This window comes from Acanthisitta chloris, unplaced genomic scaffold, assembly GCF_000695815.1.
Source record: "Acanthisitta chloris isolate BGI_N310 unplaced genomic scaffold, ASM69581v1 scaffold42486, whole genome shotgun sequence".
In the NCBI taxonomy this organism is placed as follows: Eukaryota; Metazoa; Chordata; class Aves; order Passeriformes; family Acanthisittidae; genus Acanthisitta; species Acanthisitta chloris.
This window is the reverse complement of record NW_008677240.1, coordinates 1-27,945: the sequence shown is the minus strand read 5'-3', so window position 1 is coordinate 27,945 and position 27,945 is coordinate 1. Positions and strand designations below refer to the sequence as shown.

Here is a 27,945-nt window from a genome sequence, read left to right as displayed (position 1 = left end):
ATGCCTTCCAGGCTATCTGTCCTGCTGTGTTGGCCACAGGTGCTTGGCCTGTCAGAGCCAGGACCTAAGTCTGTGAGCAGGTCATTGCTGGTAGCCTTGTTTGGGCTAGAGAAGAAATCCCACCCCTGTTGCAGTGCAGCTGGTGGTGTGTGAGCTGTATCACAGCATCCTGGAGGCTGTTGCTGCATGTGGGAATGAAGGAAAAAGGTGTAAAGGGACACAAAGTCTGAGCATCTTGCAGCCTCTGATGTGGTCCGAGCCAGGCCACAGGAGGTGGCTCAGGTACTGAGAAATGAGAGAACAGGTACGAGTGCCTGTTGTCCAGCCCATGGGTATAAAGAGGCCTCAGGCACAGCCAGGAATCAGCCTAACTCTCCTCAGTCCAAACTGAGCTCTGATGGGCTGAACAGTCTCATCTCTTGAGGCTGGTTGTGAGTTGTTGATCCCTGGGCTGATTGACCTGGAGGTTGGCAGTAGGAGCCAGGGGACCAAGCATAGTGAGACTGTTGTGTCTGACCTGTGAACTTGGTCTAATGCTTCAAATAAATGATCTAAAAATAACCTAGGAAATTATTTTTCATAACATTATCACTTCAGAGGGCGAAGTTTGTGTCTGAAGATAAACCTCACACAGGGGGAATGCAAAGTGTTGCTGTGGGTGATCTCATTGTGCCTGCTAAAATCCAGTTTTTCTTCAAATCTTTGCTGTCAGTTTAATGAACAGCACTGAAATGGTATTTTCTTTTCAGCTCCAGTTCATTGACTTAGTTAAGTTGGTTGTTCCATTGTTATTAGTACACCTGGTTCACACTTGGATTATCATTTTGTTCTTCCTTGTTAACTTGAATTAGATCAAAGTAACATTCCCTGTCATCTGCATCTGCCCTTCCAGCAGCATTGTCTCCCTCAGTGGCACTTTTTAAAACATTTTAAGCAGAAATTGCTTTGGCAAAGTGTTCTGGGGTAGCCCTTTACTTCGGTTGCCCAATTTTACCTCTGCAGAGCCTCGTGGTTCAGAAATGCTTGGACCTTTATGTATGTAAATATCTGAGTGTAGTGTCTGAATATCTCACTGAGGGTGTTTGTAAGACATCTCTGAGTTAGGGAGGTTGGAGAAAAATCCCCCATTTTACAACTTCTCATTTTACAGCTGTGAAAAATGAACACCATTTGGATTGTGACCATGGGCAAACCATGTAGAAGAGGCTATGGCTGAACCTGACCTTCCTGAGTGTCTTGGTTAGGATCCCTGAACAAAAAACACCTTCCTAAAGCTTTGCAGCTAATTGTGAACTGCTTAGGATGATGGAGAGACATTTCTGATGGGTGGGAATCAGCCACTGGAACTGAGCAGTGGAAAGCAGGATAAGTGATCCAACTAGACTTCAAAGCCTCAGAACCTCTGCCCTGTGTCAGTTCAGCTGTTCTCTTCTTAGCAAAATTACAGCATTGGCAAAATTTTTCCACAGTGCAGCCTGGAGAGCTGCCCCTGTGGACATGCTCGTGGTGGGTGGCCCTTGGCTCTCCCAGACAGGTGGGACTTGTGGCTGGTGGCAGCTTTTTTTCTTCACTGATAAATAGGAAAACATTTAGTGAAGAGGATTCATAATATCACAAACTGCAGCTTGAAAATGACACTCTTAAAAGGAATCTGCTCCTCCCATGGCTATGTATCCAGCTGTGTGCTGCTGTTCTTGGGTCTTTTTTTGGGAAAAAAGTGCCTGTTTTTGGATGTGAGCTTTGTGGAAGCAAACCACCCACGTTTCTTCATTTGTGCTTTAAGCAGACTGTGTGGTTTATTTACAAATACCTTTACTCCACCTGTTTTTCTCCTCTCTACACAGCCCTCACTTTGGGCAAACAAACAGGTTAATCAGCTTTGTGCTGCAATTTGTTGCCTATTTTCATGCAGGAAAGCACTTTAAGGTCGTTTACTTCACAATCATTGCAGGGAAATACTTGTTTTACATACATTTTTTCAGTGAAATTGAAGCAAGAGCCTTGGATGGATTTCTACTGATTGTTGGTCTATAGAAACTATGAGTGAAATTCTGGCTCTGGTGAGGTAACAGAGTTTTGGTGTCGACCTCAGCTGTGCCAGGAATTCACCCAGAGCATCTGCTTTGATTTCAGCTCAGATCAAATTCAGTGTTGTTCCTTTAATTCTCGTGGCAAACACATCTGAGGGAAGCACACAGGAGTTCAGGAATGTAACCTATTGTTTCCCAGCCCTGTTCCCCTCCGAAGTGAGTTCATCAGTGCAGCATCAGAGATGGAGAATCAGATGGATTCTGGCATCAAATGGAGCAACTGTGTTTTCTCTGTGGGACCAGTGGGGATTTGTCCTGGTTGGGAAGCAGATCTGGCTCCAATCCAGTGCTTCCCACCTCATCCTCTGCTCAGCTGGCATGAGGGAGAGGGTCTCAACTAATCCTTTGCCTCTGCATCCCCTGTGTTCCCCAGGGCTCTCCAAGCCCTCAGTTTGCTGAGCTCTCCTTAGGTTGCTTCACGCCAGGACTTAGGGCTGATTTCTTTTTCTGGCTGCTGGTTCCCCCGAGGCCATCTGAGCAGGAATTCCAGCTATGATCCTTCTGTCTCTGCCCTCTCCAGTGCCAAAGGCAAGACTCCAGCTGACTTTGCTAACCTATGAACAAACAGAGTTGGTTTTGCTGTGCTGAGAGCTGAAATGACGTAGTGTGATATCTTTGTTTTTCTGAAATGACAATTTGCATGAGCCTTTCTCTGTCCCCACCTTAAAACAATATCAGAGTGGCTATGGCAGCTGAGGGTGAACAGCCCTGTGTGTTTTAGGATAACATTGGTCTGGAAAAATCTTGGATTCTTGCCCTTCTGAAATGTCAGAATGCAGTGTTTGGGCATGGAGTTCAAGGGAGGATTCCAGAATGATCCACAGAAGATTTTGAAGCAGAGAGGCATATTAGATATGCTGCAACCCATTCAGGGTTGTTTCCCCAAGCTTCCTTGTATTCCATGGAAAGACAGCAGTCCTTCCAGAGCTTTGGGAAAGGACTCTGGTTGAAGCTGCCCTGTACTAGGGGCTCTGTCTCATCCAAGGAGCCTGTGGAGCCCCAGTTTTGGTGAGCTAAAAGCATCATTTTTCATAGACTCTCCTGAGTTGGAAGGGACCCACAAGGATCATCGAAGTCCAACTCCTGGCCCTGCACAGGACACCCCATTTTTGAGCCTGATTTTCCCAGCTTGAGATAGGTTAATGCCCTGGGGTATAAAACAGTCCCTGGAGCTGTAAGAGAAGGAAGGATCACTGCTAGGAGCAGGGTGGCCTCTCCACGTCTGGTGATGGTTTGGTTGCTTATTAACTGTGATGGGTAAAAGCCCCATCAAAATCAGAGGTGAAACTCCCCCTGATTTGAGCAGAGGCAGATTGCCCTTCTCTGCTCCCAGCCCTTCAGGCTGTGTGTATTTACAGGCTCTCTGCTCCTTGAGCCTGTTCAATGTCCCAGTGAGAACTCCATCTATCCAGGCTGCTCCCACACACATTTCAGCCCCTCCTCCCAAAGACTCTGCTTCTTCCTGGGTATCTGCTGTCCTTGGGTGAAATCTCTTGCTGACATTGCCTGTGTTGACTCAGTCAACCGCTGTTATAATCATAGAGAGAAATTACAGTGAAAGAAATTATAGCTTTTTCTGGCTTGATGGCTTGGAAGCCAACTGCCTTTTGAACTTGCCTAGCAGTTACCCTAATGACATGGAGAGTGTTCGCTGGGGATATGAGCCTGTGGATCTTGGGAGGTTCAGAAAATTAAGGGGAACCTCATGAGGGCTGCAGTTGGCTTCCTAATCCCTTACCCTGCTATTAGAGCTCGTGGGCAGCGTGGCAGAGGTTTTGAGCAGGGTGTTAGCTGCCCAGCTGCAGTCAGATTCCTAGTGAGCTGACACCACGTCTCCCAGGTCATCCTGAGCATCACCACCTTGCTGGATGGAAATGTTTCCAGTCTGGCATGGCTCCTCACCTCTTGGGTTTGATCTGAGTGTGACTGGAGAGAATAGAGCTGCCCCAGAGTAGATGGGAGTCTGAGAGAGTGTGAGTTCAGAGTGGGGTTTGGGAAGGAACAGGGTGTGGGATGGCATTTAGAGCCACCAGTGAAATTCACCACTCCTCTTGGCAGTGCTGAATTTTTCAAGCACAGGTGAGGGAGCTCCTGGTTTGTTTTGCCCTGTTCAGCTCTGGACCCTCTCCAGCCTGTCCATGTGGAGCCTGGTTTGGTTGTGAGCACAGGAGTGTTGAAATGGCAGCAGCCCTGACAGTGCAGCCTTCTTCCTTTAGATGTGACTGACCTAGATTTTTCTGTGCATCCAAGAAGAGGGATTTGGCTGTCGCTCAGGAGAAATAACCAATGTTGTATGTTTATGCAATAAGCACTTAATACCTCTTATTCCATATAATGCTGTGGATCAGTAGTGCTGCTTTCCTGCTGCATGGAGAAGAGTTTGTGTTCTTTTGTTTGAAGAGCTGCTTTTAAATGCTTTTCTTAGAGAATCACTGAATGGATTGGGTTGGAAGGACCTTAAGGATCCAATCCCACCCCCTGCCATGGCAGGGACACCTCCCACCAGCCCAGGGTGCTCCAAGCCCCATCCTCCAGGTAAAGCCTGTGTGCTGTAGATGGAAAAACAATCTTAAAAAGTAAAATTCAATTATCCAGCTCCCTTAATATAACACCATTAGCTGTCTGTGGTAGGTTTTCAGGACATGTGTGTTAAGCCTTGCTAGATAAACTGCCTTAATCACCTTCAAGTCGAGACAAGGTCTTAAAAGAAGCAGCAGGAAATGGTGCCTGCGGCTCTTTTCTTGGCCTGCTTTTCTGGGCAGGGATTTTTACCTTCCTACCAGGGTTCAGTCACTTGGCTGCTCTTACCTTCCTGTGAGCTTGACTCAGCACAAACCATCCTGGTCAGGCAGAGCCTTTTAACTTCCCACGTTGGGAATTAGCTGTGTGTGTCAAGGGAAGGAAACAAGTGGTGCCCGAAGGAAGCAAAGGCTGAAATCACTGCAGGATTTCCCACTTGGGGTGGATTTGAACAAGTGCTGTCTGCAGAGTGGAATTTGATGTCTTGTAGCAGCAGAGTCTTTTTCGTCTCTCCTTCAGCCCCTGAGCCCTCAGTTTGTAGATCCCATCTGTTTCCTAGAAACTGGATTTTTTTTCTTTTAATCTTTCTGGTGAGAGGGAGAAATGTTTCAGGAATACTAATGAGCTCCTCCTGTCTAGCATACTTTAATCATGCTTATAAACTGCCAGTTGTTACCAGCTTGGGGCTGTGCCTGCATCTTTTCACAGCCCTCCCTCCCATGGATGCCCTGTGCATTCACAGGGAAGGCAGAGATGGGCACTGAGGAGTTACAGCTTCTGGGAAAGCTCTTTTCTTCCCTTGACACACTACACTTAGTGTTGGGACTACCTCTGTGACAATGGGAACGTCACTGAATTTCTCCATGCTGGTTGCTGCTGTCCATAATGGGAGGACAGTGTTGCTGAGGGGTTGTAGCTTTAGTTCAAATCCAGTAAGCTCATCTAGACCCTCATTTTAAGTATAAAGTGATTATTTTGTGTAGAGCTGCCTGATGTGGGAAAGATTTGATGCCACTAAGCAAGGAGAGTCCCTGTCCCTTCCAGCTAGGGTCTGTGCAGATGCAGAGCAAAGTGCTTTTGGCTTCCTGGGTCCTATTTTAAGTAATAGGAGGAACCTTTAGATTTTAACGTGCAAATGGTAACTGGAAAATGCCTGGGTGGGTTTTCAAAGCCTATCAAGAAGGCCCTGCTTTTAGAAGTTCCCCCTTTGACCACTTCTCAGGCATATTTTCCCCAGATTGCTGTTCCTGAAGCAGCCACATATGTGCAGCGTGGATATTTTTGGAATCTGGGGGACTCGGTGGTGTTTTACATATGAATGAAATTCCCTGGCACAGCCTCCAGGCAGCGTGAGCTGGTAAAGGAGTTCCTTGAGGAAGAGATCCCATGTTGTTACACAGCACTGATGTGGTGCAGAGAAGGGGGGAAGTTCCCAAACTAGCACAGTGAGTGATGTGGTGGGTTTTGCCCCCAAATTTGGGGTATTCCGTGGGGCTGGGGAGACACCAGACAGCTTCAGAGGCCAGGCTGGGCCTGGAGAAGGGGCTGTAGCACAGGAGTGTCTGTTTAAACTGAGGATAATCTAGTTAGGACCTCCTGCAGGTTAATGATTACAGCGATCTCAGGAGCTAATTTGCAGGCAATATTAGTCTCACAAAGTTAAACTAGCAGATGGCCAGGTGTGCTCAGGAAACTGCTGTGCAGGGTGAATGTGCTGTTTGATCTCTGTCCTGCTGCAGCTTTGTTAGAAAGTAAGTTGTGCTGCACCTCCACGTCCCATCCCACCACGTGAACACATGGGCAGTCAGGTCAGTCACTCCTTGCTGCCTCTTCTGTAGTTGTGTTTGACAGTTGTCCGTGGTTTAAGTGAGAACAGGATGGGGATTCTGAGTGTCTCACCAGAAGTGGCAGTGGTTTGATGGTGGTTGGTGACAACCTCTTCCTCAGAACATGATGTCACTTCTTCACAGCAACAAGAAGAGGAAGTGTCTGGTCCTTGTCCAGCAAAGTGAGGTGTTTGTGGCAGATACCTGGAGGGAAAGGACAGGTTCACCAAACAGATCTTTTGTATCCCCATTTCCTTCACAAGCTGCATTAAAGAACATAAAAAGTGATTGTACAGAGCCAGAACTCTTCACATTTAGTTATTTTTGGGGGAAAAAAATCGTTTTTCTCATCTTGAAAACAAAGCTCTCAGAACCATCCCAAATTTCCATTGCAAAAGCTCAAGGCCTGGACTTGTGTTTCTCTTCATCTCCAACACCTCCTGACACAACCGCAGGCCCTGAAATGAAGCTGAGAAGCCAAAACTTTGGTGACAATGATGCAAACCCAGAGTTGTTCAGCTTCCCAACGAGTGGAAAAAGCCTGAGGGCAGGGTCATCTCCACTGACCTGAGAGGGACAGAGCTGGCTCAGGATGTGGCCTCTTGCCCTTTTGCTTCTGATCTAGCTCTTGCCCCTTGGATGTGTTATTGTGGTTATATTTTGTCTTGAGGTGGCTACAGACTGAGGTTTTCTCAATCCCATTCCCTCAAGGTTTACAAACCAATTTGTATGGAAGTCTTTGAAGTCCTGTGTGGACTTAAAGTGTGGAGTATGGCTAAAAGAATAAATCTTGCAATCACTTAAACGTGTCTTTTGCACTTGGCTCTCCTCCTGAGACACAAGCACAGCTTGGATGTACAATAAACCTGTACTGGGAAGAGATGGAACCTGTTTTCATCTGACCTTAATACGTAGTCATTCCAGCTGCTGCAGAGGGTCATTAATTATTGTCTGGACATGCAGACCCTGTTCTTTATATTTGTGTCCAGCTGGCCTTAGATTATTAATTGTATTTTGGATCTAATCAGCAGAAAGGACAAGTGAAATATCTGTATGACATCAGTGAGGGAATAAGGGAACATTGCAGGCTGAGAATGTAATCAGTGTAGCTCAGATGTGTCTGACTCTCTGAGCCTGGTCCAGCTCCTGATTTCTCTGCATTGGGTCTAACAAACTGGATCTGAACTGACAAAACGACGTGTGATGCCATTTGGGCTGCCTTTCCTGTTGGTTTGCAGATGTGTGTGAGGCAGTAGTCCTTGGGCAGTTGTATTAGTACCACAAATGCTGTTCCATGCAGTGCTGTTACCTGCAGAGTTACCTCTTTGTTCCAGAATCTTCTCTTAGGGGAAAGAAACCAGCAGTAAAATAATGTGGAAAGAAATCCCCACAAACAGGCGAAGCTGAAATCTGATTGCTGGAACCAGGATGTTCAGAAAATCCTTCCTTTGACTTCTCACCTTCCAGTGCAGCTGCTCAGGTGCACCAGACACACAAAGCAGTTGCCTTCAGTGTGATGTCATCACTGCCCTTCCTTGTCCTAGATCAAAAATGTGACCTGGAGTGTGGTTCAGAGCAAGAAATGGGATGAAATCAGAACGTAGAAGATGTGAGGCTCTTCCAGGTTACTTGATTTGGGGTTTTTGAGCTTAGGAGAAGTGCTGAGGTGTCTCTCTGGCCTGGGGGGTGCAGGGCTGCAGAGCTGGTGGTGGTTTCAGTACTTCAAGGAGAAGTTTTGTTGCTGGGAGGTTTGACTCTGGAGCAACCCTGTCACTGGACAAGGCAGCTCTTGGTGCCTCAATTTCTTGACACATAAAAGGGTCATGATGCAGTACCTAAGAGTAGAAGGGATTGTGACATTTTTACTAGCTGTCAATTTGAAGTCTCTTGATGAAATAAGGTCTGTGATTATAGGATAATCTCCTATGAAGCTTCTTGGGTCAGCTGGGGGCCTGACTTTCAGTTCATGTGTATTGATTTTATTCCACTTGTTTTCACAGCATTACTCCCAGCTCACACCAGTGCCAAGAGAATATTCCTGCAGCCATGGACTAGCAGCAACTCCAGACTTTTAAGCAGGGAGCTGTGCAATTACCAGGGCTGAATTTAATTACAGCCTCTCAATAAAATGGCTTGTGACAGAATGTACAACTCAATAAATTCACCAGATTTCATCACATGCAGTTGCTTTGGGGATTAAGTAGTATTAAACAGGCAGATGTGTTTATAGTGATCAAGCTGCTATTTAAAGTTTTGGGTAGGGAAATCTGCCTGCTAACAGTTAAGCTTAAATGTTAAGGATTTTCACCTTATAAACTCCTCTTAAACAATAGGGCACATTTGATGCTAGTAGGAGCAGGAAATAATGTGTAAAAGTGCAGTTTATAATAGCAACTGGAACTCTGAACACATGCTTTTACTGCATACACAGTTTTTGTAACATCTGACCTTAATTCATGTTTATATTGTCCGTATCAAATAGTTTTTCTCCTTCCTGGTAGTGGTGCTCATTAGCTGAAGCCTGGGCAGGATTTTCATGCATGCTTCGGATGACACATAATTAAACCAGTTGAAAAAAATCCTTTGCAGGGGAAGGCTGGAAGCAGGGGCTATTAATAGAAGCTTCAGGAAGGGGCTGCTTGCAAGCCAAGGCCTGCGCAAGGCAGGCAGGATGCAAAGAAAAAAAAAAGCAGAGCCACAATACCAGGAAGCTATAAAACCCATTAATCCCCACCCATGAGGACATCCCTCCAGAAAGCAGAGGTTTGTTTTCAAGGCAAGGCAAATAGCTGCATTCAGCTCTCCCACTGCAGCAGTAATTTCTCTTGAGCTTAGCGAGGGGTCAGAAATATAAAGGCCTGGCTCTGAAACTGAGTTGTTTTTTGAGAGATTCCAGGTGCCAGAAAGAGATTATATGGGATTTTTTTATGGCTTGGGTCTCAGAGCATCCTGCAGGCTGTTGGTAATTCCTCAGCCTTCTGTGCTGGGTCCCTTGTGCCCACCTCCCTCCTCGTCCAGGGGCAGATATCGTCCTGCTGCAGCAAAGCTCTTAGGGACCAGAAAGCCCCAGTGGATCCAAGCTTGGAAAAGGGAGCCAAGATGTGATACAATATTTTCTAAAGCCACTGTTCAAAGCTGAGATTGGCACCAAGCTCAGTGGGCTGTGCAGCACAAGGAATGGTTTTGAAGTCAAGGAGCAGCTGAAGGAAGACAAAGAGGTGTCTAAAGCCAGCCTGAGTGCAGGTTAACTTTTAGGTTGCCCAGTGTGGAGTCAGTAGTTGGACTTGATGATCCCTTCCAACTCGGGATATTCCATGGTTTTATAAATTCTAGAACAAAGGAGCGGGAATGATCTGAGCTTCTTAATTTCTTGTGTGTCCATGTGTGGGATTATGGTAGAATTGGGTCATAATGCAGTTTATATGCTAATATGTGATAACGATGTGTTAATATGTGATTAGTAATGCTAGAAGTTTCTAAGGTGATGCCATCGCTTCTCCTGCTCTCCTTAGATTTTCCATGCTTATGTTAAAACAGTAGCACTTTATTCTCCCCGTGCTTGGAACATTCCCCTTAAACCCATTCCCCTCTCAGTTCACACCAAGTGCTTGGTGTGGTGGGAATGTGTCCCCAGCATCCACCCATGTTGGGTCCTTGGATGTGGCTGGATGCCAGTTCTGGGATGGGAGAGCCACAGGGTTAAGCCAGCAATGGTTAGTGTTGTGGTCTCACTCCAGTTTATTGCCTGCCTTTAATCCTGAGCCGATTAATCTGCCCAAGGAGGAGCGAAGGGTCACGAGGGAGACAGGAAAGCAGCCCTGGATGTTAGCTGGGTGGGAGCTGAGATGTTGGGAAGGAAGAGCAGATGCACCTTGTAAGCCACGAGAGACTGTGTAATGACAGGAGAGCAAAACCAGGCACCAGAGAGGTAATTGGGAGTCTTAGTGATTATGGCTGGAGCAGTCAGGGCATGTGTGTGTGCAGGTGCTCAAATCCCACTCCCCTGGCAGGGAGGTGAGGGCTCCCATTGTCTGGGAAACAGATAAACAGGCTATCTAGTCACTTTGGAATCCTGTCAGTCTTGCACCAAGGGAAAAATTAGATTATTTCCAACATAAAAATCCTTTTAAATTCCTTTTTTCCATACAAAGCAGTTACTTTGCTGATGGAACAGGCCTTCCTGCTCCTCAGCCACAGCCTGTTGGGTTTTGGATGTTGCAACTCAGAGGTTAGAAGACAAATCTGCAGAACAGTTTTCCACTCATAGCTGAGAAACCACTGCAATCCTATCCTTGGCTTTGCCATGTAACTTCCTGAGAGTGCATGTGAGAGAGAAACATCAGGACAGGCCTGAAATTCCCTCTGGTTCAGGGAGCCACTGCAGGGCCCACAAGCTGTTCAATCCTCCTTTGAAGATTTCAGCACTGATGAAGTGATACTTAAATGATCTTTTCTTTTTTTTTTTTTTTCCCTTTATTTCGCTTCTGTTTTTGGGGCAAGCTTTGAGTTTAAATTTGAGCTGGCAACTTCCTTTTCAGACCTCAGCAGATGACATCATTTGTACAGCAATAATCAGCAACAGGAAGAAAACATCTGGGCTGGGAAGCACCATGAGATCAAGGCTGTAGCCTTGTGTAGAGATTAAAGGGGTGACAACAGCCTTTGTGCCAACAACACACTCAGCTTGTCCTGAGTGTGTGTGTCCTGCAGTGAGGCTGCTCCAGGGGCTGAACATTCCTGGTTTCTGAGGTGAAGGAAGGATGGGGCAGTGAATTGCTGCACTCCCAAGGGAGCAGCAGCTCAGCAGGGTCAGGACAGCACAGCTTTTCACATGGGAAGCCTCCTGGGAAATCTCCATGGCTGAATTTGCTGTGTGCTTTGGTGGGTCAGAAGACCTTGTGTCCATGGTCCTGTGGTACATCATACCCAAGGGTCATCCTGGGAGCCTGGGGCTGTGGGAACACTGTGGGATGGAGCTTTCATGGGCTGCTTTGAACTTCTCTGAAGCACAGAGACCTTCAAGAAAAAGCTTTTTGTTTTACTCTGAGCTCTTGAGCTGTGCCTGAGGACTGGCAGAGCTTCCTCTGAGCTGCATGTGGGCCATTCCTGCCCATACCAACAGGCAGAAGCAGTTGCAGTGCCCAGTTCTTTTAACAGCAGGTGAAGAATCAATCTTCATTCTCCTTTCCAGGATCCCTTGGCAGGGCAGTGATGCTGCAAGGGGCAAGCACAGACCTTTTGGGAGGGCACAGATACTCTACCTGCTGTTCTGCTGTCACAGTCACCTCTGCAGAAGGAGAGGGTGGGCAGAGCTTTGGGGGAGGGAGGGATGGTGGGTTTGGGTAGTCTCTTGGCTTTCTGCAGTGCTTGCACCACTCAGGGTCGTTCAGCAGAGCTGTGCTGCCTTTGCAGCAGGGAGAGAGCTCCTGGTGTAAATCCAGTTCTTAAGGCAGCACAAACCCAGTAAATCTTGGCTGATGTGTCTGTGTGGGGGTGAAGCAAAGCTTTGTTCTTCAGTGAGAACAAAAAGGACCCAGGGACTCTGTCTCTTATCCCAGCTGTGATTTAGAGCAAGCTGCTGAGCTGATGGCAGCCCAGATACTCACCAGTGAAGTTAAAAATAACCCTCCTGCATTTCTCTGCTGACAATTGAAGCAACTTTTGGTTGGTTTTTTTTTTTTTTGGTGTGTTTTGATGTAGAATCAAGCCAGGGTCCTCTCCTCCTCCCCAGCAATGCCTGCCCAGTTTGTGACCCCTGAAGTCCCACAGGCTTTTTCCTACTGTCTCAGCAGCAGTTCAGTGTTGGAGATAGTGGCTTGCTTATTTCACTGTGTCTAGTAAAGGTCTTGGAGATTCTTTATGCACAAATGGAAACCAGGAACACTAAACCTTCAGATCCAAGTCTCTTGTGTTACCCTTTGCAGCTGTGTTGCATCTGGAGCACTGGTGGAGTTCCTGCAGCTGCCTGTGAACCCAGTTGCTGCTGGACCTGATGTGCTGGGCTGGAGTGAGGATCAGACTGAGCAGGTGCCAGAGGCAGCAGGACCTTTTTGTTGTCAGGAGTCTCTCTAGCCATGAGACAGTGTTGGTCCTGCCTCTTCCAGTCCTCGCTTGTCTCTGGAAGGTGCTCTTGGTTGGGATGTGTAGCACCAACAATTACAGTAAACAGGCTGTAGTAACAACTATTTCCTTCACCTTCTGCTCTGTAATCATCTTCCTGGCTGCTTTCTCAGCTGTGGAGCTTTAGAAACCATTTAGCCATTTCCAATTCAAGTCTTTGAAGGGGAAGGGAATGTCTTGTTTTTGCAGCAGCTTCTGCCAAGTGTGCTTGCTGTCTTGGGCATCCAGGGAAGCTGCTGGGCCAGCCATTCACCAGTGCTTTGGTTGTCTTTCCCAGTTGATCATGTGGTTCCTGAGCCAGGGACCAGTTTGCTGACTGCATTTGACCAGTGGCGAGAATGGGCAGACAGCAAATCCTGCTGTGACTACTCCCTGCACGTGGATATCACCGAGTGGCACAAAGGGGTCCAGGAGGAGATGGAAGCTCTGGTTAAAGATCATGGTAAGTTCAGGGAAGCCTTTCCCCTCCTTGGTTTTTAGGACTGGCTCCCTATATTTTTGCACTGGCTCTTGTGGAATACATTACTCTTACATCCCAGTAAAGCTGTTTGGGCCATTCTGGCCCTTGTGAAGGTTTGGGCAGTCAGTGCTGGAGAGGGTTCAGGGCATGGGGCACAAAGGTGAAGCTCTTCCTGCTGCCATGCAGAAGGAGCACCTCTGTCCAGTGGAGACCCTTTGAGTCCCAGTAGTGCAGGTAGGTGATAATTGTAGCTGTTAAACTGCTATAAACAAGGGAAGTATCAGGCCTAGAAGGAATAATCCAGCTCTGATCGTTAAAAGTGAAGAGCAGAATAAAATGAGGGTTTTCCCCCTCTTTAATTTCCTTAGCATTTCATCCTTAGGCTACAGTAATTTTCCATCCTGTTTATAGTTTGAAACCTCAACCTTTGACACCCTCCACATGGGTTGGGTCAGAGCTTTCACTGGCTCTGGAGGCAGGAGAGGGAAGATTTGACTCGGAGCAGTCCCTGTGTCTGGTCAGCATGGACACATTACAGGGATCCCAGGGAGTGTGGGATCAGCCAGGCCCAGTCTCTGCATTTTGCTTGCATTTTTCACTCAGCCTCCTGCAGTGCTGAATGCACAGAAGCATTCCCACTTCCCTGTGAAGTAGAGGCCATGGGGGTTAGCTGTGCCCACAGCTCCTAGCTGTGTTAATAAATCCCATGTGGCTGATTTCTGTGTCTCCCCATCCTTACTGCTTGCTGGGGACTGACTGGGGGGGTGTCTTCTCTCTGTGATGACCCAAGTGTTTTGTAGTTTCATCTGTGCCAGCAGTGTGCTCTGTTCCTCACAGGTGTGAACTCCTTCCTGGTATACATGGCCTTCAAAGATCGCTTCCAGCTGAGTGATTCTCAGGTAGGAAAGCTCATGTTCAGTGCTTCTGTCACTGCAAGCTGTGCCTTGGCCACACAGGAGTGTTTCGGTTCAGTATTCGGGGTCTGATGTTCTCTTCTGGTTCCAGTCTTTATGTCTGTAACAGGACCTAAGATTTGCCATAGTATCTAAGATTTCCAACTCTACCTGAGCTTTGCGGTAGTACCTAAGATTTGCAATACTATCTCAGATTTCCAGCACTACCTGAGCTTTGCAGTAGTACCTAAGATTTGCAACAGTACCCAGAGCTCTGGTTTGAAGATTATTTTTTCAAATTAAATAAAACCCCAACCAACAACAACCCCTGGAAAGTCTTGGCTGAGGAAACAATAGCAAAACTCTCATTTTGAGGGGTCTGAGGTTTTAGTCCAGCTCCTTTGGGATGGAAGCAGTGGCAGGTTTATGAATTGCTGCTTTATGCCTTTGCACAGGGCAGGACAGTGAGATCTCTGGGTTAATGACTCTGTTTATAAGCTGAAACTAATCCCAGTCCAGAGTTGGTTTCTGGGACCGTAGAAATACATTGCCCTGCAGTTTGCTATTCTGTTTGGGCACGTTTAATTGTTGAGAGGGGCAGTTTGTGTGTGTCAGGTGGTGGGAGGGGAGGAATGCCTGGGAGTGCTGGGAGCAGTGGAGGAGGTGGTGGTGTGACAGTTATCTCTGATGGCTCTGGAGGGACCATTGACGGCGCCAGCTGTGGGTCACTCCCTCTGACCCCCTCAGCCTGAGTGCTGGAGTGGAAATCACTCCACTCCTGCCTCCAGACACTGGAGTGCATGGAGTGCCTGCACCCACCACTGAAACGGGAGAGGTGTTTGTCATGCCAGTAAATGAAGGTATGAAACAGGCACAGCTCTGAGTTCTTTAAAGTCACTCCAGCTGTGAGTTTGTACCATTGCTATTTCTTTCTCCAGTGTGGTAAATATTCCAAACCTACCACAGAATAGTCCTTCTTTGCCATATCACTAACATCCAACTGCAGGGATTGGGAAGTTCAGCGACAGGCATGAAAATCAGTTGTATCTACCCACAAAGCACATCTTACATTCCCTGCTGCCTCTCCCCCACTTTTCCATTCTGCAAAGTGCTGTTTGCAGAAGGAGCCTGGAGGGTCGATGTGAACTGGTGTGCTCAGGCTGCAGTTGTGTTCTCTCTCCCAGATCTACGAGGTCCTGAGCGTGATCCGGGACATTGGTGCCACGGCCCAAGTGCACGCTGAGAACGGTGACATCATTGCTGAGGTATCTCCTGTTTGTTCCACGGGTTAGAGCTCCAAAATGCTGGCAGGATTTCCATTCCAATCCCTGCTTTGCAAACAAAGCCACCTAGCCTTTTAACAGCGTGGCACAGGGATGTGAGCAGAGCTGGGCAGCAGATTTTATCCCCTTGTTGCCACTGATGAAGCAGCTCTCAGTCTGGGGGGGGACTGGCCAGCTCTGCCTTTCCACCCACAAGTGAAGAACTGTCTGGGTGTGACTGTCACTGTGTGCAAGAAAATGTTCTGCAGTAAATAAGACAGAGATGGAGTGGGAAGGGATATATAACTTCATGCAGTACCTGGGATGCTGATGTTGGGGATCTGTTCACCCTTCAAACAGCAACAAAGAAGAAATGTTAATAATATATTTGGATTTAAACCCCAATCTGATCTCCAGCTCATTTTATACATCATGTCTGAAGCATGCAGAGGATTTCTGTGCTATCTGACTGGGGAAGAGCCCACCCAAACCTTTGAGCCCAGTTGCCTGCAGTTGCAGGCTGATTTTTTTTTTCATGAAATATCATTTTGCCACATCTTAGAGATGATGTTATAGACACGAATGAGTACTGAATGTCGAGGGGCTATGAACCCAGTGTCAAGCAAATCCAAATAAAAGGTTTCCTTGGCCTCCCCTGAACAAATCAGCAAAGGTTTTGTGAGCTCTGGTTATTCTCAGCGAGGCAAGTTGGACAGGACACTGTTGCAGGGCCCTTATGTAAAGCCCCATGTGATTATTAGCCAGCACAGATGCTTAGGATCTCACTTGTGCCCCTTTCCAACAGCTGTGTGTGCTGCAAGGAAAATTGCCTGTTGTTTTAAATCTTTTTCCTGCTCTTTTTCTCTCTTCCTTAGGAGCAGCAGAGGATCCTGGAGCTGGGGATCACAGGCCCTGAAGGGCATGTGTTGAGCAGACCTGAAGAGGTGAGAACTTCCCAAATTTATAACATCTCTGCTTTGCCCTCAAGTATTTCATATTGGGATGAATGTGTCCAAAATCAGGAGTTCAGTCTGCAGTGGGTAAGGGAAGAGGCTGAGACACTTCCAGGGACTAACCAGCAGCTAGTCCCTTGTGGAGAGTAACAGCTGTGGGTGCTTATGAGGAACTGAGCAATTGTCTTAGGCACTTGCATATCTTCCATTCCTGTAATTCTCGGTCTTTTGATGAGATTTTACCAGTAGTGGATTTTTTTATACCAAGGGACTAAGTGGTTTGCTGGAGGCACAGAAATTATGTACCAGTGAGGGGAGATAATGCTCAGCTCTTAGCCCAGTACCTTAATATAGTTAACTATCATATTTCCCCATTGATTTATCTATGGATGAGCACCCCAATCCCTCTCACTCCCTGTAAATCTTTAAAATATATCTGAAAGAGTACAAAAGAGCCCTAAAACTTTGGCCTTCAGTTTGGTTTCCATTGCATTCTTCATTTCCAGTCTTTCAGTGTCTCTGGACTGGACACCTCACTGTGGCATTCCGGTCTGTGGGGTCCATCTGTTCTGTACAAGCAGTTCCTTTTGTTCCTCCAAGATACTGGGGCTTTGCTGCCTGCCAGATGTGGCAGCTGGAAGCTGGGAAGGGAGTGAGATCATCCACACATGCCCCTCATTCTCCCTCTCTGTTTCCTCCCCTTGGTTCAGACAAGCAGCATCGGAGGCATTTTGGTAGGAATATAAATCACTCAGTTGCTCAGGGAAAGAAAAAGGGGAAAAAGTGCTTGACTTGGGCCGTAGGTGAATCCTTCCAGAATTTGTGTGTGGCTCCAGGAGTTGGGATCTTTTGCTTCCTGAATCTGTGAGCAAACACTTGCACTGATCTTTCCACCCATCCACCCCCTTCTTTTGTTTTTTTGACATATTTTTTGGGATTGCATCAGGAGATTGGGAACAATTCTGATATGACACTTGGGGCTCATCTGTGGAGCACCCCATAACTTGGGTTGGCTTCAAAGGAAGGCTGCTCTTACCTTAAAGGGTCTGGACATCAGACTAGCTAAGCTGTGTCTGGCTGCTTCAAAGCTCATTCTTCAAGGAGCAGGAGCTTCAAAGTGTGATCTGTGTGGTTCCCTGGCTCAGGAGGATCCTTACATCTGTGCAGAGCTGTGTTGTTGCTCAGTGCAGCGAGGAAAGCTGCCCCAGATGAGGATCATCAGCCTGGCCCTGATGTGGCTGTGCAGCCTGTGTGCAGCTGAGCTCAGCTGTGCTCTGCCCAGAGTGGGAGCGTTCGGTCCAAAATTCTCCTCCTTGAAAGTCATAGGAAACAGAACAGGAAACGATGTCATCTGGTTCCCTCCCCTTTGTTTCTCCAACGCAGGAGGAACTTTGTGCTCTTGAGAATATCCCACTCCCTCCAGGCTGATGACAGAGGCCAGACCCATCCGTAATTCCTGGTGACTTCTGCAGCAGTGGATGTTTGTTGCCTCCCCCTGGGCTGCAGTTGCCACTAGAACTGGCTTTTCACAGTGCCCCTTAGGGAAGGTAAAGCCCATCCCAAGGACTCCCTGGTGGTTATCATCCAACTGAGGAGCTGCTTGATTCAGACCTCTGTCTAGAGCAAACTGGCAGGAGTTGTTGGGCAAGTCTGAAATATGTATCAGGTCCAAACTCTCACTGATTTCAGTGAGAATTACATCACAATGAAGCATTCAGGGTCTGTCCATGTGTGTTTGTGTCCCTGGAGTGTGCATATCTGAATTCCCAGCTTGGCATGAATTAAGGCTTAAGTTTCACTGCTGTCTCACAGGTTTAGCTTGCTCACCTCAGTCCCCTGGGTCAAGCCAAGGTGACAGTGTTCAGCACATTGTTCCAGCCAGCAAAGGAGCTCTTAATTAAGTCACCACCATCCCAAGTCAGCCTCACCCATCACTTTCTGGAAAACTCCCCCTCACAGCTCAGTTCATTCTCTGATGACTTTTCGGAGCGATCCGTCATTTTTTGGTTTTATTCTAGCCACAAAAATGCTCAAGGCACAAGCAGTCCAAGTGCTCCAGGAAATGTCTGTCTTTTTTTTTTTTCCAAGAGAACTGCTGTGCTAGGGCTTCTAGTGCATACTGGTAATTGCAAACATTCCCCTTTGGACCAGTCCTTGGGTTATTGTTATGTGCCTGTCACCATAGCATCTGGGCACAAGGCATGAATTCAGCAGCCTGGTTCTCTTCTGTGCAGAAAATATTCTTTTGCTGCTTAGCAGTTGCTCAGATGCCTTTTGGGTGAAAGTCTGGGGATGTGTGTGGTTTTATCTTTGCTCTGCCTGTGGGGAAACTGAGGCTCAGATTGGAAACAAGACTTCTAGGTGCTGTAGTGACAGAGCCATGCCCAGACCTGCTTTAATGGGGAGTTTGCAAAGGGATGGGATGGCATGGCAGCACTGGCCTGTCTGAGTCCTCTCCTTGGCTCTCAGAAGGGACAACTGTGCTTTTCTTGGCTCCTCTTTCAGCCCCTGCAAGTGCTGCTGGCTGTGACACTTGGAATTAAACATCCTGGAACAAACACACTCCCTCACAGCCTTTCCCATTTGTGTGGGGCAGCTGGGCCAGAAAATGTCCCCTTGTGTGTACCTCCTGCCTGGGGGGGTCAGCTGCCAGGCCTGGCATGGGGACAGGCTGGGGCTTTAACCCTCTGGGCACCAGAGCCCAGCCTGCTGCCTCTGCTGGGCTGGTTTGCTTCTGAAGGCTCCCAGCTCTTGTCCTGTTATTTTTCTGGAGCAAACAGGGTGTGAGGGCAAGTGGTGTCTTCATCAGTGTGAGCAGAGCTGTGCTGGGCCCTTGGACATCAGTCTGGCCAATGTACAGTCCTCTGGGCTGGTGGGTCCCTGATCTCAGGTGGTTCTTTTCCCCCAGGCACAGTGCTGGGAGCCAGCAGTCACAAAATCATGGAATGGTTTGGGTTGGAAGAGTCTTGTTCCATCCCCTCCCTCTTGGGCAGGGACACCTTCCACTCGCCCAGGTTGCTCCAAGCCCCATCCAGCCTGGCCTTGATCACCCCCAGGGATGGAGAGTCCTTGCTGAGCAATGGATTGTGATTCTGGGACTGATGGTAAAATTTGTGGTGCTTGGACTGTGATGAGTCACCGTAGAGCAGATTTTCACAAGTGCTGAGCATGTGCCAACCTCACCAGAGTCCAGTAGGCATGGGCATCACCCTGCTGTTAAATCTGTCATCTGGATCCTTTGATTAGGATGTGTGAGCCATGAAAGTCTGCAGAGTGATGCAGATCATTCTGAGGCTGTAGTTAGAACATGACCCTCGGTTTTGCTGAGGTTAATCTCTCCACACAGGCAAGAAAAAGGAGTTGATTTATGGGGTGGTTCACACTCTGTCAGATCCCAAGCCAGAGATTGCAGTGGAGGGTACAATTTAGGAGCCTCGTTTGCAAACGTGGCTGACCAGAGCCTGTGGGACAGCATCTCTCTTCCACTGGGCTGGAACGTGAATAGTTTTGTTGAGTCAACTGTTAGCTGCTTTTTTTTTTGTCTGGGTTAAAGAAGGGGCTTAATCATTCTGACCCTGAGCACCTGGAGTCAGATGTAATCTGCTTGCAGAGAAACTCTGAAGCAGCCTGGGAGGAAAGGTCGTAATGAGAGGGAACTACAGCTTGATGTCATTTAATTGCTGTGATGACACTGTACATTCTCTGGCTCAGAATTGGAGGGGAGGGAAGTGCCTCATCCCAGCCCTGCACTCCTGTTTGCCTGTGTCCCTCTGAGGGTGCCTGGGGTGCACTGACACGTGGAGTGTTGCTAACCTGCTGCTGCCTTTGCTCCTCAGGTGGAGGCAGAGGCTGTGAACAGGGCAATAACCATTGCCAACCAGACCAACTGTCCCCTTTATATCACCAAGGTGATGAGCAAAAGTGCCGCCGATGTCATTGCTCAAGCCAGGAAAAAGGGTAAGTTATTTCCCTCTTAGCTCATGCACTTCAAGTCCCTGCCAACGTTAGCTTCATCCCTACAGGAAAAGTTTATTTTTCCAGTGTTATTGTCCAGGCTTTTTTAAAAGCTCCCAAGCAGCTCCTTCTGCCTCATCTCCCACAGACAAGTATTCAGTGGCTGTGTCAGACCCAAGAGCTGTTTCTTCTGCTCAGCCCTGAGCCTTTCCCTTCACACTCCTCCTCCCACGCTGAGCCATGTGCCTTCATGTTCTTGCAGAGTCATTCCATGCTGTCTCCATTTAGTGAATCCCCTTGGAGATTGCAGCTGGGTCCTCCTTCCAGCTGCTATGGTTTTTCCTTGGTGCTTTCTGCTGAGCTTCCTGGGGGCAGAAGTGAATCCAGGAATCCTGACAGAGGTCTTGACTCACAAGCCTTGTTGGATTTAGTTGGAGTAGCCAAAGAGGTCACAAGTTCTAGCTGCCCACTGTGTTCCTTGCTGGTGAGGTAGGTACTCCTCACGTGCTGTAGCTCACAGCCTGGCACCTGACTAGGAGTTGGGATCAGCAGTCTGAGTTAGGCTGGGAATTGCAGTCGCCACGGATCGCTCTACTCCAGGATGCTGCAGGAAGCAGGACTCAGACCTGCTGTGGCTGCCTCTGTGTCTCTCCTCTCTAACTGATGTCAGGGAGGGAGCTGAGCTGCTCTGAGTGAGGCAGCAGCTTCCCCTGGGCCCTGCCCCTGCTGCCCTCGAGGTGCCAGGGGTACCAGCACGGCGAGCTCCTGGCGCCTGCTGCATCCTGTGACTAAACCCTCCGTGCTATTTAAAGTGGCTCTAGGTGGGTGAGTGAGCAGGAGTGATGATTTGCCCCCTTCTTTCCTCACAAGGGCTGGATTTGATTCTCTGCAGTCTAAAGAAGCCTGGATGGATATACAAATGACATCACTTTCCATCTGGGTGTTTGGTGCGAGAAGAGCTAATTTCCTACCGCAGCAAACGGATTTGTGTTTGTGCATTGGCTCGGGAGTGTTTTCTTCCCATGATTCCTGTTAAATGAGTTAGAGTTGGTGAGGAAAACTGATTTCCAAGGCATCTCTTTCTGTCTGTGGTGCAGAAGCAGCTCAAGCTGTTTGGGATAAACCTTCCTCTCCCAGCTCCATTAGTGTGGGGATCATGCTGAAAGGAGATGTGTTGACGTGGTAAAGTGGCTGCCATGTCAACAACTTGATGTTGTACAGCTGAATCCTGTGAGCCAGGGATCATCCCTGCCCTTTTCCAGATAAAGTCCTGGACCATAGTGTTGCAGACGTCGCTGTGAATGTAGAGATGGTCCAGACACAGGATCTGTGGCAACAGCAAAACTTTATTTCTAATACTAATCCCCAATCCCCACCATTTCTACAGTGCTTCTTTTATACTCTTTTTCACACACTGTGTTAACTATCTTTTGGTCAGTGATGTGGTAATGCTTAATTTATTGGTCAGCAGTTGTTTATATGTGCCCTCATTAACTATCCCAAAACATTCTCTTCTTATCGACATCATCTTCATTCCTCTCAGGATGTTTGCCTCGTTATCCCCACAGACTAATCATCCTCCTTTCCCAGTCCTTTCTCAAAACATGTTTTCAGCCTGGTTAGTCTCCCAGGTGCAGACTTACCTCTCAAGGTCAGTGTTGTTGTCATTGGTGAGGCCTCCAGTCAGGCTGTGCCCTCACACCAGAGGTGAAGCATCAGCAGAAACATCTGCTCACTGTCCCCTGGGACCACCAGCTGCAAGCAGAGTGAGGCATTGGGGTGAGGGAACATACACTTGGGTCACAGAAGTCAGAAAACACAACTTAGCTGGGATGGATGTTATCCTGCCTGTGATTGTCCCACATGAATGATCCACAGAACTCACTTCACTTCTCCTCCCGAGCGAGCTAGAACACACAGCTTTCATTCAAATTGCGTTTTCTCCTTATAAGGAGAATTTGGGATAGAATGGTGTCCCATTCTCCCTTCCTTTATTTAAATAACTCAATGTAAATGCAGTGCAGTAACCCAGAAGGGCCACACACACTAGCCTTGCCCTCCCGAGCAGCGGAGGAAACATAACTGAAGACAATCCAAGGCGAAAACAAGCCAGAATTGTTTTGCTAAATGGAAAAAACCCGAAGGTTATTTAAAGCCAGATGTTCCTAGTGGCATTTGTATGGAGGAGATTCCCTGCAGACAGTGTCACTGGCAGATCTGGGAGCTCCAAACATCCCTCCCTGCAGAACAATCCTCCCAATGTGCTTGTCCCCGACAGGCCTCCGTTAATAACCAGCGTGTGCTCTGCCTTGTTCTCATTTCATAGCCCTGTTTGTGGCCAGTGATGTCAGGAGCCTCTTCCTCTGCTGGTGGAAACCCTCTGACAGAGGCTGTTCCTGCACCCTGTGTCAGTGGGGTCCTGGAAGCAGTAATTGGCCAGTTAATTGCTGTTCTGCCTTAGCTAATGGACTCTTCCCCAGCTAGCTTGAGACTGCCCAGGCACAGCAGTAACTCTGACAACATGGTGAAAGAAGTCACATTTTTGCCTCTGTCTGCTGAGGTATAAGGCCTTGCTGACCAATTCTGGGCTTGCCTTTGCCAATCTTTTCTGGTTAAGTGTCTCAACCACCCACGTTTTTGCAGGCAGGTACAGAGGCAGGAGTTGCCTGAGCCCGGGGTGGGTGTGTGGGCACGGAACAGGTGGTGGGAGGGCTGCACCTGAGCACTCTCTCTGTAAAAAATCTCTTCCTGATATCCAACCTCAACCTCCCCCGGCAGAGCTTGAGGCTGTGCCCTCTTGTCCTGCTGCTGGTTGCCTGGGAGAATGTGCTGCCCAGGGAGGTGGTGGGTTCACCATCCCTGGAGGTTTTTAGGCTGAGACTGGATGTGGCACTTGGTGCCATGGGCTAGTGACCACGGTAGGGTTGGACTTGGTGATCTTGGAGGTCTTTTCCAGCCTGGTTGATTCTGTGATTTTTTTTTTTCTATGAACTTACCCACCTTGTCCTCTCTCAGGAGGTTCCTTTCTGCCTGGAGATGCACATTGCCTGGTGCTCACAGTGGGTTTGTGTGTGTTCCTGTCCTGTAGGCACTGTGGTGTATGGAGAGCCCATCACAGCCAGCTTGGGTACTGATGGATCCCATTACTGGAGCAAGAACTGGGCAAAGGCAGCAGCTTTTGTTACCTCCCCACCACTGAGTCCTGACCCAACCACTCCTGATTTTCTCAACTCACTACTGTCCTGGTGAGTAGAGCTCTCTGTGTCCACACAACGTGTTCTTCAGCGTGAGCCAAATGGATAATAAAATGATAACTGTTGTTGCCAGCAAGCAAAAGAGCTGGTTTACCTTTAGGTGTAAACCTGTGACAATAAAATGTCTCAAATACTGCTGTCTTCTCCAGTGGAGACCTCCAAGTGACTGGCAGTGCCCACTGCACCTTCAACACTGCTCAGAAAGCTGTTGGGAAGGACAACTTCACCCTGATCCCTGAAGGAACCAACGGGACTGAAGAGAGGATGTCCATCATCTGGGATAAGGCTGTGGTATGTCACACATGTCGTAGGTTTAGGTTTCAACTAGGCATTCAGGGGTGATTATCTCCCCCAGACAGTTAATATGTTCCCTCCACTTGAGGTTTTTTTCCCCCTGTGGAGATGATTGGGAATCTGCTGTGCTGTCAGCTCTTTGCTTTTTGGAGTGGTCCTCACCTGGTTCCTGCAGTGATTCCTCTGGTCTTTCCCCAGGTGACTGGCAAGATGGATGAGAACCAGTTTGTGGCTGTGACCAGCACAAATGCAGCCAAGATCTTCAACCTGTACCCGCGGAAGGGTCGCATCGCCGTGGGCTCCGACGCTGACCTGGTCATCTGGGACCCTGACACTGTCAAGACGATCTCTGCCAAGACCCACAACATAGTAAGGAGATGTCCTATGGTGTGAGCTCTGCTGCTCCTTTCCCCCTCTCTTGCTCAGTGCCAGGCTGTGCTGCCCAGAGCCAGAGCTCGTGACAACTTGTTTTCTCATTGCTCTCTCTGGTCTTACACTCTGGAGCTCAACTGTGTGAGCTGAGCAAGGCCAAATCTGAAATCACATGAGTATCCAGAGATTCCCTCGGAGCAAAGGGTTTGTCTGCTCTTTGTGAGCACTGGTTGCTTGGATCTGGGCACACAGAAAGCTCTTTAAATCTTGGAAAATATCAAAAGGCCTCTCATGACTCTTGTTTATGACCTCCTGGCTCACTAGCACTGGAAATGGCACTGCCCTTCTCTAGTTGGGGTCAGTGAAACTTGGCAGCTCCTGGACACCTTTGCTGGAGATCTGACCCAGATCAATGGTTCTGAGTGGATTCACATCACATACTGCTCTGCCATGTGTACATGGAGTCATACCCATGATTTTACTGCTCATCATCCCCATGTTACTTGGCAGAGGAAGATGCAAGGCAGCACCTAAACTAACCAGACCTTCCCCTTGGTCCTTCTGCAGCTTCATGGTGGCACTGTTAGATGCAGTTTGCTGTGTCCCATTCCTTATTCATGGCCCCTGTGGTGAAAAAGCTGTCCCACCCCATGGGGATGTGCAGAGTGGTCCCAGTGCCAGGGGCTGGTTGGAGTTTCCCTGTGACAGTCGAGCCCTGGCTCAGAGAAAGCAACCACTGTTTGCATTTGTTGACAACTTGTTTCCCTGCTGGTCATTAACCTATGGAATGTTTCCCTGGAAAAAACCTCCTTGTTCTTTTGTTTTCTGTGAATGCTTTCATTCACTCTGGAGCTGAAGGAGCAAAATTTTCTTCCACACTTGGATCCCTGGGCACATTCACAAAGAAACTTGTTTTTTAAAGGTTTGGTTCACTTCCCTGTGACTTAACTCTGTGTCAGAATTGGTCACAGATGGCCTGGCTTCATCCTGCCTCTGCTCAGACTTCTGACAGAGGAATCCAGGACTCTGGTCACTTCAGGCACCTTAGAGCTGCTTCCAGACTCCTTCCAGTCTGGAGAGGAATGACTTGGGGGAGGCAGCCCAGGGACACACTGCCTTTAGGTGCCAAATTTAGTGGTCAGATCCTGAGTTTGTGTTTGTTAATGGCTCAGAGAGCTGGAAGTAGCTTGCTGGATGAAGTATTTGGAAGTCACTGCTGTTTAATGGCTGTTGTTTTTAGGAAATGAATTGGGCTCTTTACATTTCCTAACACAGAACTCAGAGACTTTATCTTTTGTGGGTATGAGCCAATGCAGTCAGGATGGACTCGATGATCTTAGAGGTCTTTTCCAGCCTCAGTGATTCTGTATCTCTGTGTGTCTCACACGTGTGCCTGGTGTTGGAGAAGTGGCTAGGAGTGATGCCCCTGGAGTCCAGAGGTCCTGGTTTGGCCCCCAGGAAACAAAAGGCCTTTGAGAGCAGAGCAGGCACACACAGGCAGTTTGTGGCAGTGGATGATTGTTACTTTCTGAAATGCTCAAGCAACTTACAGATATTTTCCAAGAATTCACACTGTGCTTGCCACTCTCTGGCAAGGAAACATGAGGAGCTAGGGAGGGAGATGTGTTGTTCTTGGAAGCAGCTTGGTCCATAAGCTCCTAACCAAGCCTCCTCCTTTGCCACCACAATCTTTTTGGGACTGGACCTGGTTCAGGATGGGTTTAACCACTGTCCTGGCCAACTGGAAAGCTGCAGTCAAGCTTGCCCATACTTACAACACACTGCAAGGGCAAACTCCATCATTAACTCAGTGGGAAAGACCTGGACTTGTCTCAGAGATGGTCACTGCAGCAACAGTCCCCAAATAACACAGTTGCAGTGCATCTCGTTCCAGGATGCTTCACTGGGGTGACATTTCCAGTGATTCCTTTAAAACTTTGCCTTTTTTCCATGGTGTAACATTGCCAATCCTGTTAATTGAGGATGAGCAATCCCATTAGAGTAAAACAAGATTGTCCTGGTCCCTGACCCATTGACCAAAACACCGGTTTGAAATACAGATTTTCAAAATTATCATTGTTTTTAACATGTAGCTTAGATAAAGCTTTTTTTGGCTCCTAAACCCCTCAGAGTTGAGCAGAGAGAGGTGCCTAAATGCATTTTGACAGGGAGGCCTTGAGGTACTTTCATTTGAAACTCCTTCTCCTCTTGCCCAGAGCAGCTGTGGCTGCTCCATCCCTGGAGTGTTCCAGGCCAGGTTGGATGGGGTTGGAGCAGCCTGGGCTGGTGGGAGGTGTCCCTGCCCAGGGCAGGGGGTGGAACCAGATGAGCTTTAAGTTCCCTTCCAAACCAAACCATTCTGGGATTCTTTATCAATCTTGTTTCAATGGAAATTTTGCATTACTTAAACCCTCACTAAATATAGACTGATTGAAATCAGCCTTTATTAAACCACAACATACACTGCTCAGGTAAACACTGCTGAGTTTGCTTCCACCTGTCTTTAAAATGTTGGCAATTAGCGCGAGCAGCGATTGCTAATTAAAGCTTTGCTGGGTGAAGAGGTTTGCCTCACGTGGTGTTTTTGTTTGCTGCAGTCTCTGGAGTACAACATCTTCGAGGGCATGGAGTGCCGTGGCTCTCCCCTGGTGGTGATCAGCCAGGGGAAGATTGTCCTGGAGGATGGGAATCTCCACGTCACCGAAGGCTCCGGGAGGTATATCCCCAGGAAACCATTCCCTGACTTCGTTTACAAGCGCATCAAGGCCAGGAGCAGGGTGAGTGGCACTGCTTGCTGCACGTGTGTTCCCTCTGACACTGGGAGCTGCACTGGGTGGAAAACAGATGCTGTCCCCTGGCTCAGGCCTCACTTCTGCAGCAGGGAATGTTCCCTGGATAGGAGCCACATTTGTCTCATTCCCCTTTTATTTTTGCTGTTCACTTGAGTCATTACAGGAATATGCATTGGGTTGAGCTTGGATTTCCTGCAAATCTGATGTTTCTGCTCTGTCTGGGGACACCCAGGCAGAGCATGTGTCAGGAGCCTTCCAGTTTGGTCATGAGTCAATCTGCAAAGAGCCCACCAGGTTTGTCCTGTCACAGAGGTACCAGGAGAAGTTACCAGTAGCATTTATACATCAAACCCTTCAGCAACAGTTTAGAATTCTGGTTTATTGTTAGAGATGCATTATGCTGCTTTCCCTTCTGTCAGATAGGATCAGATGCTCTTGTCTGGTGACTGGTGAGTCACAGGCACAGCCTACTGATGGCTTAAAAGGGAGAATTTTCTATTTTTGAGAGGCTAAAACTGTTGGAAAGTGATTTTGTAAAAAGACACCCATTGAAAACCAAACTGCCTTTTGCTGTGCCTGACAGTGGAGGTGACACTGAGCTCAGCTGCAGCTCAGTGGCTGAGAGTGCAGTTTATTTCGAGATGGAGTCACATTTCTGAGAAGTATTTTGCTGTTTGAAGTGTTGCCCTCTCCTGGAGAGCTCCTGAGCTGTGATCTTCCCATTCCTTGCAAATGATCTTTCCTTAATTGTTCTTTTGAAGAAATTGCAAGTTACCAAAATTATAACCTGACGTAAATTAGCACCACGGAGAACTCATCTGTGGTTGCAGTTGTGTTCTGATCTCCCACAGAAACACAAGTCTGACCTATAAATCCAATTGGGCAGCATCTCAGCTGGAATAATTGCATTTAACCCAAGCTAGAGCTCCCAGGCTGGTGATGTGGAGCCATCCTGGCCCCTCTGAGCAGGCTGTGAGCTCTGCCTCAGCTCTGCTTTGCTTTGGGGGGTGAGTAATGAGCTGCAATTGAGAGTTGTCAGGAGCCTTTAATCCCAGAGCAGGTAGGTTGGGATCATTACAGGACTCCCCTGCAGAGCAGGGAACAGACTGGCTGGCTCTGTGGGCTGGAGTCACAGCACTGACTGTCACCCATCCT

General features: G+C 48.0%; 1 protein-coding gene across 1 annotated transcript in view; it reads left to right on the top strand.

Annotated features, from left to right (window-relative positions):
* DPYSL2 (dihydropyrimidinase-like 2) overlaps positions 1-26,831 on the top strand; it is a gene marked incomplete at its 3' end in the record, with an annotated part of 28,993 nt that extends 2,162 nt beyond the window's left edge. Inside the window, exons 3-11 of the mRNA XM_009076418.1 lie at positions 12,834-12,998; positions 13,854-13,915; positions 15,094-15,174; positions 16,047-16,115; positions 19,961-20,081; positions 23,167-23,323; positions 23,482-23,623; positions 23,825-23,995; positions 26,596-26,831. Of these exons, the coding sequence (XP_009074666.1) occupies positions 12,834-12,998; positions 13,854-13,915; positions 15,094-15,174; positions 16,047-16,115; positions 19,961-20,081; positions 23,167-23,323; positions 23,482-23,623; positions 23,825-23,995; positions 26,596-26,831 (1,204 nt within the window). The remainder of the gene's footprint in view (positions 1-12,833; positions 12,999-13,853; positions 13,916-15,093; positions 15,175-16,046; positions 16,116-19,960; positions 20,082-23,166; positions 23,324-23,481; positions 23,624-23,824; positions 23,996-26,595) is intronic.
* Between the last annotated feature and the right edge of the window lie 1,114 nt (positions 26,832-27,945).